We start from the raw sequence: 15,579 nt of genomic DNA on the forward strand, positions 1-15,579 counted from the left end.
TTTATTGGCCCGGGGGGCGGCGGAGGGGAGAGAAGAGGGGCGGGAGAGCGGCGGGCCGGGCCGGCGGAGCCCGGCGGCGGGAGCTGCCGTGTCCCGGTGCCGTGTCCCGGTGCCGTGTCCCGGTGCCGGTGCCCGCCGGTGCCGCCCGCCTCCCATTCATTCCCCTGCGGGGAGCGCGCCTGACGTCACCGCCCGCAGGGGGGCGGGGGCGGGACGGGCCCCTCGCAGCCAATCAGCGCCCTCTCCGCGCCGCCGGGGGCGGGGCCTGTCCGGGGAAGGCGGGGCTTGCGCGGCGGGGGCGGGGCCTGCGGGGAAGGGGCGGGGCCGGGGCCGGGCTGTGGCCGGCGGTGCCTTTGGGGACAGAGAGGGACGAGCCCAAGGCCGCGGGCGAGCTCCGCTCTCGGGGCTCAAGGACCTTCTCCCGCTCCATGGAAGGCGTTGGAGAGTCCCCGCATGGGGCGGGAATGGAATAGAATGGAATAGAATGGAATGAAGGCTTAGCCAAGGGACACTTCCCCGGCTCCGGCGGACACCGGCGCATCCCGCGCCGGGATGAGTTATTGCCCAGCTGGCACCCGGCTTTCACAGGCGCTGTAACACATCCCTGGGGCCATCCCAGTGCTGCCTCCCCAGGGACACACCTGGGCACGCCAAGAGCCAGCCCAGCTCGGCAGTGCTGCAGCGTGCCCAGCCTGACACCCGGCACAAGGCTGGCGATGCCAAAGTGACGGGGGAAAGGGCTCGGAGTGGCTGCGGCTTCCATGAGAATCCCCGTGAGGCTCTGCTGAGGGAAAACCCTGGGACAACGCAGGGAAACTCGTGGCGGCGCCTGGCAGGCAAGGGCTGAGCAAGGAAACTCCCTGAAATGCAGCTGAAGTTAGAGGGGGTGCCCCGAGCATCGCCCTACCCGATGCTCACCGTGTCACCAGCTCGGGGACAACGGTGCCAAACAGCCCCGATGTGCCGGGCCGTCCCGCTCTGCTTAGAGAGCAGGGTGAGGCCCCCGAGGCACACGGCAGCTTCTGGCAAGTGAGGGAGGATGCTCACCCGGCCAAGAGCACGGCCACCCTCAGCTCAGGTGTGCCCATCCCAAACCTTCGTTTCCACACTGTTAGGAAGAGGATTTTCCCACCTGAAAAAAAAACCCTGAAACCCTGTTTCGTCAGGAAATGTGCGGGTGGGACAAGCCAGCAATTGGGAAAAAACTGTTTCAAGATAAAAGCAATAAAACCTAAGAAATGTATTAAGCCTGATGGTTCCTTGGGAAAAAATTGAAATTTTTCTATGAGATGCTGGGGTTTGACCCCTCGAAGCTTCATTTTTATGAGCAAATCCCCATCCCCTTCATATCGCAGCTCTGTGTAGAGAGACTGGTGTGCACCCATCACAGGAGCGAGCTCAACCCTGCAGTTCACCGAACGCCAAAATCTGCCTCCCACCGCAGGGAGGTGAACCCCAACCCCTCCCATCGCATCCCGTCCCATCCCCTAAATCACGCATTAAGTGCATTAAGCACCGCCAGACCCCCGCCTGCCCCGGCCACCTGCGCTCCGCAGCCCCTTGGGGAGGGGACCACCGTGTCCCCCCAGGCAGCCAGAGCGTGGCTCCCAAAACGCAGAAAGGCAGGTTCCTAAAGCAAATTTATGGCAGAAGTTTAGCCGGAATCGCGGACAGACGGACAGACGGACACTGCCCCATCGCCTGCTTTTTCTGCTGCTCTGCATTTCCAACCTATTTCCCTAATTATTCCACCGCTGCTGGGAGTCACCGCGGTCTCCCAGCACTCTGGCACGCTCTGATTTATCTCTCAGCCGGGATAACAGCTCCCCCCACCCCCTTCTCCTCGGGGAATTAAATTTTCATTCATTTTTCTGCTTTGCCAGATTGATCCAGCCCCCTCTGCCCTGCCCTGGATCACTCATGGAAGTGGTGAGTGGGCAAAGGGAGCCACACAGCACCGAGCCTTCACCTTGGGGAAGCATCATGCTGTCAGGGGGGGAGGGAGGGGGGTTGGGGGGCTGCCACCATCCAAAAAAAAACAGAACCCCAGAAGCATCTTCCCCGTGCTCGCTCACACATCTTCCCAGCAGAGCCCTCCTGGGTTTCCTCTCCTGGTAGCATTGCTTTGTTCCCCTCCATCCTTCCTGCTGTCCATCTGTTCCTTATGTTGGTGGGGGTCTTTTGGTCTCTTAAGGGATTTTTTTGATCACTTTGGGCTCTTTGAGTCTCTTTTGAGTTTGTTTTTCCCATCTCACAGGAAGGAGAGGGTGCTTGAGATGGGCATGAGGTGCTTGCCCAGCAAATCCTCTCTGTGCCGCCCAAAATGCTGCTGTGTCCTGCTGGTGCCCAGAGAGGGGGGGTTATGTGTGGTGGGTGTGAAATGCCCCCCTCCAGCCTTTCTCCTCCTCCCAGAGCTAAACCAGAGCTAAGGCTCGATGGTGAGCAGCCTGCAGAAGGGTGAATGTCGATTTTCATCAGGTTGCACTTCTGGGGCTCTTTTGGGGGACTCTGTCCCCATGCAGATGCCCTGCTCCTTCCTTGGCATTGCCTGGAGCCCTCTGGCCCTGCAGCCAGAGGAAGACACGAGCAGCAATGATACAAAACCCACAGACGAGCAGGGATGGTGCTCCCACACCTTCCCTGCTATTAATCATTAATAAAATGCAGGTAAATCCCAGAACCTGTGACAAGATACAGACCCAGCCTCCCCTTGTGTGGCCCAGCCTTGGGCACACTGGTATTAGGGTTGGCTTGGACACTGTGTCACCGAGGGGGACATCAGTGCATTGTCCCCTGGTGCAACAAGGGGGTTTCAAGGCAGAACTGGGGGAAATGTAAAGGAATATAAGGAAATATAAGGAAAACCCATTCCTGACTCATGTCGGGGGGCTGTGAGTGCAGCTCTGCCCCAGTCAGCAAACCCCGAACGGGTTTGGAGGTGCCAGGGAGCTGAGGCTTTGTGCCACTCGTGCAGCGAGTTTGCCAGATGTCAGCCCAGCTCCCAGAGTCCCCTCGTGTGACAGAAGCAGCTCCCCCAGACCGAGGTGGGGACGTCCTTGCAAGTCCAAAGCTGCCACAGCCACCCTTTGGCATGAAGCCACCTCCCCTCTGGGCAGCATCGGCCGCAGCACCCTGAGCCCCACCTGCTCCCCACCTCTGAATTATCCCAACAATTTCCCCCTCCCACTGACATCCCTATTGCCAGGACCGGCCTGGAGTGAGGACAAGCACGTCGAGAGCCGGGTACTCACCCGCAGCCAGGGAAAGCCTCTCCCCTCTCAGGCAGGGGCGTTGCTAATTGTAATTGAAAATTAATCGGCGCTCAGCGAACCTCCGGTGATTTTACGGCCGGAACGCGGGTGGAGAGGGGATGCCGACGGAGAAATGTTCTTCCCTGTGCCGAGGAGGGAAAGGGAAGAGGGGCAAGGCTGGAAGAAGCGAGAAGCTGAAGGGGTGGGAAGGTGGCTGGGTGTGCGGGGGGCTGGCCACCGGCCTCGCGGAAAATTAAATTGCACTTGAGGGTAAATTGTATTAGGGAATAGCGGCGGCCTCGCGCCAGCCTGAGGCCATTTGGGTAATTAGCCCCAGGGACCCCCGGGCTCCTGGCAGTGCCGGGGAGGGGTGACCCCATCAGGGAGGGCAGCTCGGGGGCTCGGGCTGGGACCCCAGGACAGCCTGTCCCACCTGTGAGTGCGGCCACAGCAGTTTGATGCTCCCGCAGTGCAAGGCTGAGGGGGCACCTGTCCCCAAGACATCCCGAGAGGGGGACACAATGATGGGGACACTCCGAGCCCTGCAGCAGCCCCTTTGTGCCTGCACCGGGGCTCCCCAGCTGCTGGAGGGGGACACCCCGGTGCCACAGGCCGGCAGAGCCGGGGCCGGGAGGATTGGGACTGCACCAAACAGGATTACGGAAAGTCTATTTACTAGACTCTCTTTTTCCTGGGTGCACAGCAGCTTTAGGCTGCGGGCCTGTCAAGGACGCTAATCTGGGCATCCCGCTAACCCCCTTCCGGCAGCGCCCACCTGCCCGGCCCTAATCCCCCTCTCCCTCCACCTGCTGCACCCCCTGCCCACCCCACCGAGGTATTTTGGGGCTGAGGTGATGGCGGGCAGCCCCACATCCCCATCCCTCCGTCCCACACAGAGGAGCAGCTGGCGGGGAAGGAAGGGGGTGCACGGGGCGGGGTTATTGATGCTGGGGGTGAATCCCCCAGGGAAATCAAGGAGAAGGAGGCAGCAGGGCTGCAGCCATGAGACCTTCCCCATCCATCACCCGGAGATGGGCAGGGCCGGCCCCCGGCTCGGGGGACCCAGCCCCGCTCTGGGCTGGGACGAGGCTGCTGAGCGCCGGCTTACGGGACACGGCCAAGGCCGAGAGGGACAGGGGTGCCAGCCCCACGACGCCTAGAAGCGAGACCACGCACAAACATTAAAGGAAAGATGGAGAGAGACAATTTATTTCACGGGCAGGTAAGGGAGGGAGGGCTGGAGGAGCCAGAGCAGCAGCAGAGCTGAGCACCCTCCTCCCCGCCCAGCCCTTGCCTCCCACCTGGGCAAAGTGAAGATATCAAGAAAAAGGCTCCAAATCGGATTGACACCCCCCCTCCCCCTTAATAAAGTTTATTATCGGCCGGGCTCTAATCCTTTTAAATCCCCCACGCGGGGGGATGGGCCAGGATTAGGGGAGGGCAGCGTAATCCCAATGAATTTGTTACAGGGGGATTTAGACAGCGCTGGGAGAGCAGATGGCCCCGGGCCTGGCTCTGGAAAACAACCATTTTCCTTAATGATTCCTAACAAGGATAAAAGGGCAGAGAGAATCGGGGACAGGCGCAGGGGGCCCACACCCACGGAAGTCCTGGTCCCGAGGGATGCTGCCGTGTGTCTCCCTGCTCCGGACCACGGGCATGGTCAGCACTGAACTGAAGCTCCACAGCTCGTGCCAACTTTTTTTCCAGCAGCTTCCTGGCCCCCAAATACTTCCTCTGCCTCCCCTGCTTGAGGAGAAACCAGGAGCCATCCCAGGCCTGGGAATGTACCAGCTGTACAGGGGGGCAGCTGCCCAAAGGTGCATCATCCCCAAGCAGAAGGCAGGAGAAAACATACAATAAGGCTAAAAAAATATTGAAAGGATTTCTAAACTGAGTGCTCTTCCCAGGGTGGGGTGGAAGCAGGAACAGGGACATCAGGAATGGGGTGTGGTAGTCCAGCATGCCCACGTGGCAGGGACCAGCCAAAACAGCAGGGCAGGCATCGGCAAAAATAATTTATTCCACTAAGACAAGCAGAGAACGAACAAGAGCATGGAGAAGGGGCAAGGACAGGTGGGGAGGCCCTGGGCCACATCTCAAAGAGAGAGGACAGAAAATGCATCTGAACCCATGAGTGCTGCCCCCACCCAGCACTGGCTGCTTTTTAGGGGGGGGCTAAACCTCCACTCTCCTGGCCCCACTAGTGGTTGGATCCCAATGGGCCGCCCTCCAGCCCAGGACTGGGCTTCCCAGTTTGAAACCAGCCCCGAGCCAGGGAGCTTCTGAGGGCAGCTGGGTGCCAAAACACAAACCACCGTTCATGTCCCGGCTCCCACACACCCAGAAACATGGCACTATGACTTGAGAGGGGGATGCTCTGTCACCTCCTTCCTCCCAAAAACAGCCCTCAACCCCCTACCCTGGCGGGGGGATGTGCCAGATCCCTTCCCGCTGAGGGCCAAAACGCTGTCCCAGGGGTGTCCTGCCTCAGCAGCGCACCCACCCCCGGGAAAAACCCCCAGGCCCCCCAACCCCGCTCAGGCCATGGGGAAGCCGGGGCGGCCTTTCCGAGCGCGGGTGCGGAGGCGGAAGAAGGTGTACATGCCCAGGAGGCACATGGAGGAGAGGAAGTAGAGAGCCACGCAGAGGCTGATGTCCAGGCGGGAGAAGCCCAATCCAAGCACCCGCAGCCAGGGGCTCCTCCGCAGGCCCTCCCCAACATCCTCCTCCTCCTCCTCCCGGAGCAGGACGCCGGGGGCCCGCCGGCGCTCCCTGCCCGCCGGGCCATCGCGGGGCAGGGCCATGGTGTCCCGCTTGCTGATGCGCCGACGCCGGCCCGCGGCCGCTCGCAGTGCCTGGCTCTTGAAGTGCTGCTCGCTGAAGGAATCCAGGTCCACGATGTCCTCGCCCCCCTCCCGCAATTTGGGGTTCAGCCGCACGATGCTGGGGCGCCGCGGCTCTGGGGAGCCCGGGCGCCCCGGGATTCTCGCCTCTCCCTCTGGCTCCTTTTCCTCCTCTTCTCTCCCCCTCTCCTCTCGCGGGCTCTCCGTGCCCAGCCTGGCTATCGGCCCTTCCCTGACCACGGGGATGGGGTCGGGCTCGGCGAAGTCCATGTAGATGTTGGCCGGGGAGAAGTGTGCCTTGAGGAAAGTGACCACGGCCGGCTCCTCCCAGGCATGGACCCCCCGCTCCTCCTTGTGGCACTGGGGACACAAGTCTGGCGGAGGCCACTGCAGCTTGGGGAATTTGGGGTCCTCCGTGTCACCTCCTGCAGGGACCGGAGCCAGCGAGGAGGGGGTTAGAGGGAACACGTGATGCTCCCTCCCCCTGTATAAACACCCTGGGGAATCCAGCAGCTGGGGATAGGGACATTTGGATGAGCCACCTCGGGAGGAGGGGTTCTCTGAGGGCAAACAGCAGCTTTGGGAAGCTCCCTGTAAGGAGCCTCTAAGATCCAACTGTATCTCTGGGGCAGTCTGATGCTGTGTGACCAGCTGCTGTCCCCTGGGATGGGGGACAATGACAACAGGATGTCCCCACTGCTACAGCCTGCAGCCAGACTCATCCAGGAGGAGTGATGCTCCTCCACCTCACCTCCCCTTTTCTCCCCCTTACCTGCCAGGCGAGCGTTGACCTCGTTGTGGTGGGACCAGAGCCAGAGGATGGCCTCCTCCCTGCTCGCCACCTTGTCCATGGACTTGGCTGCCATGGCCTCGAAGTGCTCAGCGCACTCCTGGCAGCCGAAGAAGTGCCGGACGTAGCAGCGCATGGTGCTCAGCACCTCCAGGGGTAACTCTGGGGGAGGCAGAGCACAGGGGTGAGTCTGGACCCCCCAGTGCCACCACCACAGTCCCACAGCTGAGCTAGCAACCCCACACCCAAGCTCTGCAGCTCCTGTACCCGGTGGAAACTACTCCTGGATAAGGGGGAAGAAACAAGCCTTTGTCCACATGCAGCATCCCTACCCCTGCCAGAGCTCAGCTAGACACTCCCTCCCTGAGCCCCTGATGCCCCCAGGGACACCAGTACCTTTGTCAGGGCCATTCTGGGCAGCCTGGACAGTCAGCAGATGGAAGATGGTCCAGAGCCCACAGGGGTAACCACGGAAGTGGCGTTCACTGCCCTGGCAGCCCACCCAGGTCACGTTGGTGGGGAGCACGGAGGGGTGGGAGGCCTGGTGGACAGATGGACACGGCATGATGGGGCTGGTAGGCAGTGCCAGCTGGGGGGGAAAGGGACAGGGGTAAGGAGAGAAGGGGTTGGGGGTCCCCATGGGCATCTTACATCTCTGTTATTCTTCATGGCCTCCTTCAAAACTGTGCGGGGCAGCTCGGGCTCTGTCCAGTTCCTCAGCCAGGCATCCAGGGTCTGCAGGTAGGTCTGCACGCAGGGGCGCCCTGGGAAGTACTGCAGAGCGGGGAGAGGGGTGAGAAAACACAGATTCCACGTTGGGAGCAACAGAGCAGCCCACAGGCACCCCTGGCTCACCAGCACAGGCACCAGGCAGCACCAGCATCCTCTCTGCTGGAGAGCAGTGTGGCCCTGGCAAGGTTTTGGTGCCCATCTCCGAGGGGCTGGGGGTTGCAGCTTGTCACCCCCCACCGGGTGACAAGTCCCTTGTGTGTATGCTCAGGCTTCAAACCCCAGCCCCAACTGAGGGAGGCAAAAAGCCACTCTGCCCATAAGTCTGGCAAAGCCGATTAGCAGCTGCACTTTAAAACCACTCCTGGGAGAGGAGCAGCCTGGCAGCCCGTGCCACCAACAGACAGACACACAGACAGGGACCGACCTGTGGGGAGGAGGAAACACCAGCACACAGGAGAAGTGATGGAGAAGCAAAAAGAAGGAGGATTTTGCTGAGTCTGAGTTTTCTTCCTCCCAGGCCCATGGTGAGCCACACGCAAAGACCCAAATTTGCAGGGGAATGTATCAGTTGTGCTGCAGTGTCCCCCAACTCCTCGGACAGAAGGCTTTGCAGTGCAATTCCCTGCCGTCACTTTTTTCCACATTAGGACTTTCCCCACCCCCTCCTTTCCTTTAATACCTCTTGGGAATGCAAGAGTTAAGGCTGGGACCTGCTGGCTGAGCTCCCCCAGGCTGAGCCCTGGGCTTGCAATCCTGGGGATGCTGCTCCGTCCTGTGGATGAGCAGGGCAATGGCAGTGCTGGCTCAGCGTCCCCGGGGAAGCAGCAGCACCCACCACCCACTGCTACAGCTCATCCAGGGGAAGGTTTGCAGGAAGAATTAAAAATAGATCAAATAAAACCACTGCTGCTGCCCACCACCCCAGCACAGTTGTCCCCATGAGCAGGGAGCTGGTGCCACAGGGATTTATTTCCCTTTCTCTGAAGTTCACACTGAAGGGAGAAAGAATGAGGGCAATGGTTGGAGGCAGGCAGAGGAGCCACATGAAGGTCTGAGGACTTAAGGCAAGTGTCTGGAGCTCTTTCCTGGGGGAGAGCAGATGGGGGTGGGAGCAGGGGGTGTCTTGCACATCAGTGAGGGCTATGCAAGGTCCAAACTGAGCGTGAGACCCTTGGTGACAAAGGAAGGAGCAAAGAAGGAGCTCATGGCCCCAGTCTGCCAAGTAGCCTGGACTGTGACAAGGACTGGGATGGAGACAGGGCTCCTGCAGGCCCAGTGGAGGAAACAGCCAAATGCAGCAGGACTCCATCACAGCAGGAAATTAAACTGCCCTGCATGTGCTGGCTCAAAGCTCTCAGTCACTTCAGCTGTGCCAGGCCTAACATAGAAGAAAAAGAGACCTTAAATTAGGCTTGTCTGGAGCCAGACTCGGAGTGGGAGTTCCTCTCTTGGACTATTACCAAAGGAGCCTGCAGAGACCGGCTCCCTGAGCTGAGCATCCAGATCAGAGTGACAAACCCCTGTGACCATCTCTGACACCCCAGCAGGTGACTGCCTCTCTTCTGAAAAGACCTCCTGCCTCGACACCTCCTCCAAGCGATGGTCCCACTGCCACCAAAGCCAGCATTTAAAGCAGTCCAGCACTCCCTCTTAGCTCCCACTGGGACTCTGGGCTGAGTTTGGAGATCCACATGAATGGGGACTGCCTGGCAGCAGCCAGGGGATACACTTCAGCAACCAGGACACAGGGCCCACACCTGACACTGCCACGCTTCACTGCCTGCGAGTACTGGGACATGATGGCTCGAAGTGTGCATTTGCACTTCATAAACAAACAAAGGGAGGCACAGGCAGTTCCTGTCCTGACAGCCAGAGCTCCTCACCTTCACCAGCGTGGCCACATAGCACTTGAAGGCAGCCAGCTGTGCTCCTGACAGCGAGGAGGCACGGGCAGCCTCCACCCGCAGCGAGTAGTGCAGCGCGGACTCCAGGTCGGCCATGTACAGCTTGGAGCTGGGGAGGGCAGCACAACACGAGGCTCTGTCAGACCCTTAATCCTCACCCCAAGGGTCCTCCCAGGTCCCAGCCCTTGGCCTCCCCAGTTTTCCCAGTTTGCCCAGCAGGGTGAGGGGTCTGACCGGTCGGCTCGTAGAGGATGTGACACGCGGTCGGTCTCGTTGAAGGTGCTGGCCGTGGCGTTCAGCTTGTAGGAGCCGCGGGTGATGCCCGTGAGCGTGCGCAGGTAGTAGGTGTAGAAGGAGCGCGCCTCCACGTGCCTGCCAGGAAGGAGAAGCCCTAAGTGCCTCTTCCCTCCCAAACCCCGACCCCAAGGATGGAAGCAAAGGAGATGAAGGCTTAGCCAAGTGGGTAGTTCAGCCTGGGGAGGGACTGTGGGGTGCTCCATAGTCTCCACCTGCATCCTGGAGCGGAGTTGAGCCCCAGGTAGTCATATCATGTCACCTCTGGGCAGGTGTGGGAAGGGAATGGCTCAGTCACAAGGATTTTCTCTTCTTCCAGCTCCATCCAGGGCTGGCAATGTAGCTCAATGGCCACCAGCAACCTCACACCAGCCTCCCCTGCCCAGCCACTGTCTCCTTCCTAATGCACCTTCCCATAAGTACAAAGGAGCACAGAGATGGGGCACAAGGCTGACACCCCACCAGCATCCCCAGAGCCACCCTGCTGTGTCCCACACTCACACAGGCAGGCGGGAGAAGGAGCCATTGCGGAGGAGCAGGTATCCAGAGGGGAAGGAAGTGACGCCGAACTTCTCCACGAGCTCCTCCTCGCTGCTCAGCACCCTCCTCACTGCAATGTTCTCATACTGCAGCATGTCCAGGGTCACCTGCAAACCCCAGGGTCAGATGGGGGATGCAGAGGGATTCCCCAGCCCCATCAGGGAGGTAGCAGAGCTGTTCAGTGCCCTGTGTAATGTTTGGCACTGGCTAAGCTAAGCAGGGAGGCTTCCCAGAGTTATCAGGCCAAAGGCACCCAGGAGTTGTCAGGCACCAGGGACACAGGCTCCAAGAGAAATGGGGGATAAAGGCAGCAGTGCCCACCTCTCTGCCCACAAAGGAGTTGCTCTTCTCAAAGATGAGTGCCAAGTACTGGTCCTTGTTCCTCTGGAAGAAGGTGTGAACCTCCTCGGCGCTGCAAGAGACAGGAGGACAGCAGCAGGTGCCTCGGCATCAGCAGGATGCTCTGCCCTCCCCCTCACAAGGGGTTTGACCCTTGACCACTGGGATTTGGCAGGGAATGCTGTTGCAGGATCAGCCCCACTGAGCAGGCAATTCCTCCTGCTGAAGTTTCCAGCCTAGTTTTATGCTCTGGTTCACAGGCTTTGAGGAAACCCACTGGGCTTAGCCAAGGAGGTTAAAAACAAAGCACAGGCAGGGCAGGGCAGGAGGGAGCTGCACGCACGCCCAGGGGAAAAAGCAGCAAAGAATTTGAACCAGGGCTTGGGGGTTTTTTTGGTTAAGACACAGAGGCACCAGAGTACCTGGCTCAACCATTGCTTTGGGAAATCCAAAGGCTTTTTCTCATGACAATGCAGCAACTGCTTGCATCCAGCAAGGACAACTCAGATACTGAGAAAATTGTACAGAATCAAGAAAACCCTTTTTCAGGACAGGAGAAAGCTTCTAACTCGGCCTCACCCAGCATGACACTGCTATGCCCCAAAGGATTTGGGGCCCAGGAGTTGTTTGTTCTAAGTAAGGCTGATGAGCAGGTTTGTTAGGAGATGTGATAATATGGCCCATCCTCATCTGGGCATGGAAACATCTCTACCCTGGCCAGGTCATCTGTGTCCCCCTGGCACGTGGGTGATGCATTAGCTGCTCCTTGCTCATTCTGGGATCATGATTTCCCCAGAAACCTGCTCCCCACGGGACAGAGGCCATCCTGGCCTCCTGCTGTCCCTACCTTGCTGGCTCCAGCGGAGGACAGGCAGGTGGCCAGGCATCCTGGCTCTTCTCAAGGTTGGTGATGATGGCATGGCGCAGCTCCTCGACAGTGGCACTGGGATCTGCAGGGGGACAGGACACCGAGGGCTCAGTCCTAGGGAAGCCAATCCCAGGGGTTGAGTCAAGGGAAGCTGCTTGGAACTGCCCCCCAGCTCTGGATACTCACTGGTAATCCTTATCCCATCCTCTGGCTTCTTGCTAAAAGCTCTGAAGAACTGAAAGGGGAAAAAAAACCACAAGGGGAAACTGGCATGAGTGTTTGGAGTGGGACAGGAGGCAGTGCAACCCAGCAGGCTGGGGCTCCCTGTAGATCAGCTCTTCCTCAGTTTCCCCACAACACTGCAGCATACCAACTGACATCAGTGAGAACAGAGGGAGCTCCCAGCCATGTCCCCATCTTTTGGGGCATCCCCAGAGGGGAGGGACGTAGGTATGGGCTGGGAGCCATGTCCAGCCAGGGGCTGAGCACTGGCAGACAGTGGAGCAGGTGTCTTCAGGGGTTCCAGCTGGAACCTCCCCAGTCCTGCAAATCCATCTCCCTGCTCCAGAGCTCTGACAAAGCAGGAAAAAGGGGGTTTCCCCACTCCCGGCCTCCCACAGTGTCTCCAGTAGCCAGGGCAGAGCCAGAGCAGCAACACCAGGTTGCATCAGCCAGGTGTTTGCTTTGCAGGCTGGGCTGGGAGCTGAGGCTGTTTGCAAAAGGTGCTCGGCAGGGACATGGGATGTAAAGCAAGTGGCGTCTTGGCATGGCCACATCAGCCACACAACACAGCAACATCTCCCTGCCCCAGGAGATGTTTCCATCAGAGTCCCAGGGCAGTGGGCACCTGGTGAGACCCAAGGGCAGGGCTGGGTCAAGCCAACCTGCTTGGAAAACCCCAACTTTGACCTCACCTGGAGCAGAGCCTGTAAGCTGGGACTGAGGGCATGTCTGATAAAACCCTCATCCCTACCCATTCCACCTCAAGGCAATCCCGGTTTTAACTGCTGACTGTGGCACCTGGATGGCTTCACTGCTTGTGTTGGAGCAAGGCTCTGTTTGCAGCGGGAAGCTCTGCAGAACAGTGTGTTGACACAGCTAAAGGGCTGGGCACAGGCCCAGAAGGAGGAGGAGGGGTGGCTCCTTGCCAGCCACCACAGGAGGCTCCCAGGAGTTGCAAACCTCCCGCAGCATCCCCGTGCCCTCCTCCAAAACCTGTGCCTGCAACCTCTCTCTGCTCTCAAACTGCCTTTCTTAAGTGTTTCCAACTCAGGATTCAGACTCTCCCTCATCCTAGCAGAGATCCAGCCCCTGTGTTTCGCCACAAAACATCATTTTGGTTTTCCCCCCCCTCCTTGTTGCTCCATCGCCCAGCAGTTGTACCGGCTGCAGCCAGGACACAGCACAGTTTTGGGGAAGGGTGAAACAGCTTCAGCCTGCAAAGCCCCAAGGGGAGTATTTTGGTGCAATACCCCTGTCAATCCGATTGGGCAAGAGAGGGATTGGCCAAAAGGCAAAGCACAGTGAAACCCAGCAAGTACCCGGCACACACAATCTCACCTTCATGGTGGGGAAGCCGGTTATCCCGAAATCGGAGCACACTTGCTGGTTTTCCTCATCAGCACAGTCGATGGCTGCCAGGATCACTGCAGGCCTCCACTCTGTGGGAACAGAGGATGAGGTCAGCACAGCTCAGCACCCCCACGGCCCCAAAAACCACCCTCCTCCCCAGGAGCGCTTGCGGAGACAGGAGGGATCTCCTGTTGTGCCAGCAGCAGAGATCCTCCTGTTCCAAAATGACTGCTTGCCCCTCGCAGGACAGCAACCAATGGTTTCCAAGCCCAAACACCCAGGGCTGTGGTCTGTACTGGTGCATGGTGCCCTACTTTCCAGGCAGCAGGAACACAGGGAAAGCCATGCGAGGCGGGAGCCGGCTTTGCACGCCCTGCTCTGCCAGTGAAGGAGCACAGACAGCTCTGCCTGACACTGCCTGCCTGGCTGGTTCTGCCTGTCCAGCCTCTGCCCCAGCTCCTGGGAAGAGGACACCAGGAGAAGGAGAGAGATTGCTAGCCACAGCTCAGGGAGAGCAAGGAACACTGGCTCCAGCTTGTCTCACCCCAGACCAAGGGCACAGCTGATAACCAAGAGGGAATAACCCAAAACCAGCAGCCAGGCCAGGGCACTGCAGCAGAGCCTGCCCCGGTTCTGAGCATCCACTCCCCATTTCTGACTCCCCAGTGAAGATCAGCAAGCCCCTGGGGTAAAACAGATGGACAAAAGGTGGCATGGAGGCATTTTAAGCAGCAGCAGGAAAATGGAGAATAAAGCTCTGAAATGGCTTCTTTTTAGTGTAAAGGACACAAGCTGGGGAATGTCCTGCATATCCTTAGAGTAGGACAAGGAGGGACATGGCACGCAGATGGAGCCCATGCTGCCCTAGGCAGGAGAATGCTGGAGGCAGGGACACACTGTCCCCGTCTCAGGTGACAGGACAGGTGAGCGCCTTCCCACTGCCCGGGCACTCGTGGCAGAAGAGGACTGGTGACGAGCCCTGCTGCAGGGAGCCAGGCACGTTTCTGCACTCATCTGCACGTGGTGCCCGCAGGTCACCCCAGCATCCTCCCCGTCCAGCCCACTCCTACGAAAATCCAGCCGTGGGAATGGCAGCGAGGATGCTGAGCAGCACGGGGGCGGTTTCCCTGCCCTGCCTCTATGGGCACACCATCCACAGCCCGGCCTCCGGAGCGGGGAGCCCTGGGGGAGCCCTCTTTTGGAGAGGGGCCAGGAGAGCCGGCATTACCCCGCGGGGCCCGGGCACGCACCCCATTCCTCACATCCTGCCCGTTGGGGAGCTCTGACGGCATCCCCAGGGAGGGACGGCATCCCCTCGGAGGGACGGAATGCCCGCCTGACTCATGCGGCAGCCACCGCGCTGTATCAATTAGGGCAATAACAGGGAGGAGAAGCACCCCGGGATGCCGGGGAAGGCACGATGAGTCCCGGCAGGACGAGGGGCCCAGCGGCGGGGTGTGCGGGTCCCCAGGCAGGGCTGGCACCGGCCAGGCCAGGCATCAAGGTCAAAGCCGGGAACAAACCAGCTGGGATCAGTGCCCAGCAACCTGCCATCCCTGTCCCTGCAGGCACCGGGAGGAGCGGGGCCGAGGGAAAGGATCGGGGGCAGCGGGACACCCCCATGCCTGGGGCGGGCTCAGCCTGAGCTTCTCCCTGCCAAAGGAGGTCCAGGGATGCTGCTAAGCCAGGCCTGGATATCGGGGGAGAAAACCTGGACACCGGGAGGGAGCTGGGCCTTCCCACCAGGCTGATGTTCCAGGGAGGCTGGAGATGGGCCGCAGGGGGGTTTGGGGAGCTGACAGAGGGAAGGGCAGAGCGGATTGAGGGATGGCGGTGGGAAGGACACAGAGAGGATGAAGGGATGCTCACGAGGACGAGGATGCAGAGCCCGGGATGCAGGGGGGGATTTAAGAGTGCGGGCGGAGAGGAGGAGGAGACGGGGAAAGGACGCAGGAGGGACTGCAGGATGCTCCCGGTCTTGGGGGAAGCGGGACCCCCTGCACACCAAGGAGGATTTAGGGGTGAACAGACAGAGATGCAGTGGGAATTTGAAAGTGCAGTGGCAGAGCCACTGGGTGCTGACGGAAGAGGACGGAGACAGGGATAAGGGGTGCGGGTTAACAAGGTCAAGGCCACAGGGAGGGATCGGGGAAGCCGATGGGGCGGGCAGGCGCGGATGAGGAGAAGGGGGAGCCAGCGGGGCTGGGGACTCACCGCGGATGTCGTGGGCCAGGGCCCGCCATGTGGGCGCGAAGTGGATGCAGTGTCCGCACCAGGAGGCGAAGAACTCGACGGCCCAGGCGCTGCTGGAGCCCAGCAGCCGCCCCTCCGCCCCCGGCCCCAGCAGCTCCAGGGGGTCAGAGGCCGAGTAGAGGCGGCCGGGCCGCACCGCGGGCACCCGGAGCAGCAGGAAAAGCAGCAGGAGCGGCGGGAGAGCCGCCGG

At 60.1% G+C, this 15,579-nt stretch overlaps 1 protein-coding gene across 1 annotated transcript; it reads right to left on the bottom strand.

The window, feature by feature from the left end:
* Positions 1-5,252: 5,252 nt before the first annotated feature.
* QSOX1 (quiescin sulfhydryl oxidase 1) lies at positions 5,253-15,579 on the bottom strand (the record flags this gene model as incomplete). The annotated part of the gene is made up of 12 exons (XM_015635620.1): positions 5,253-6,522; positions 6,870-7,049; positions 7,284-7,428; positions 7,539-7,661; positions 9,503-9,632; positions 9,758-9,895; positions 10,319-10,464; positions 10,679-10,769; positions 11,544-11,646; positions 11,751-11,799; positions 13,125-13,225; positions 15,351-15,579. Coding segments are annotated over 12 exons (2,166 nt in total), but the record flags the coding sequence as incomplete, so codon positions are not given.

This window comes from Parus major, chromosome 8, assembly GCF_001522545.3.
Source record: "Parus major isolate Abel chromosome 8, Parus_major1.1, whole genome shotgun sequence".
Classification (NCBI taxonomy): Eukaryota; Metazoa; Chordata; class Aves; order Passeriformes; family Paridae; genus Parus; species Parus major.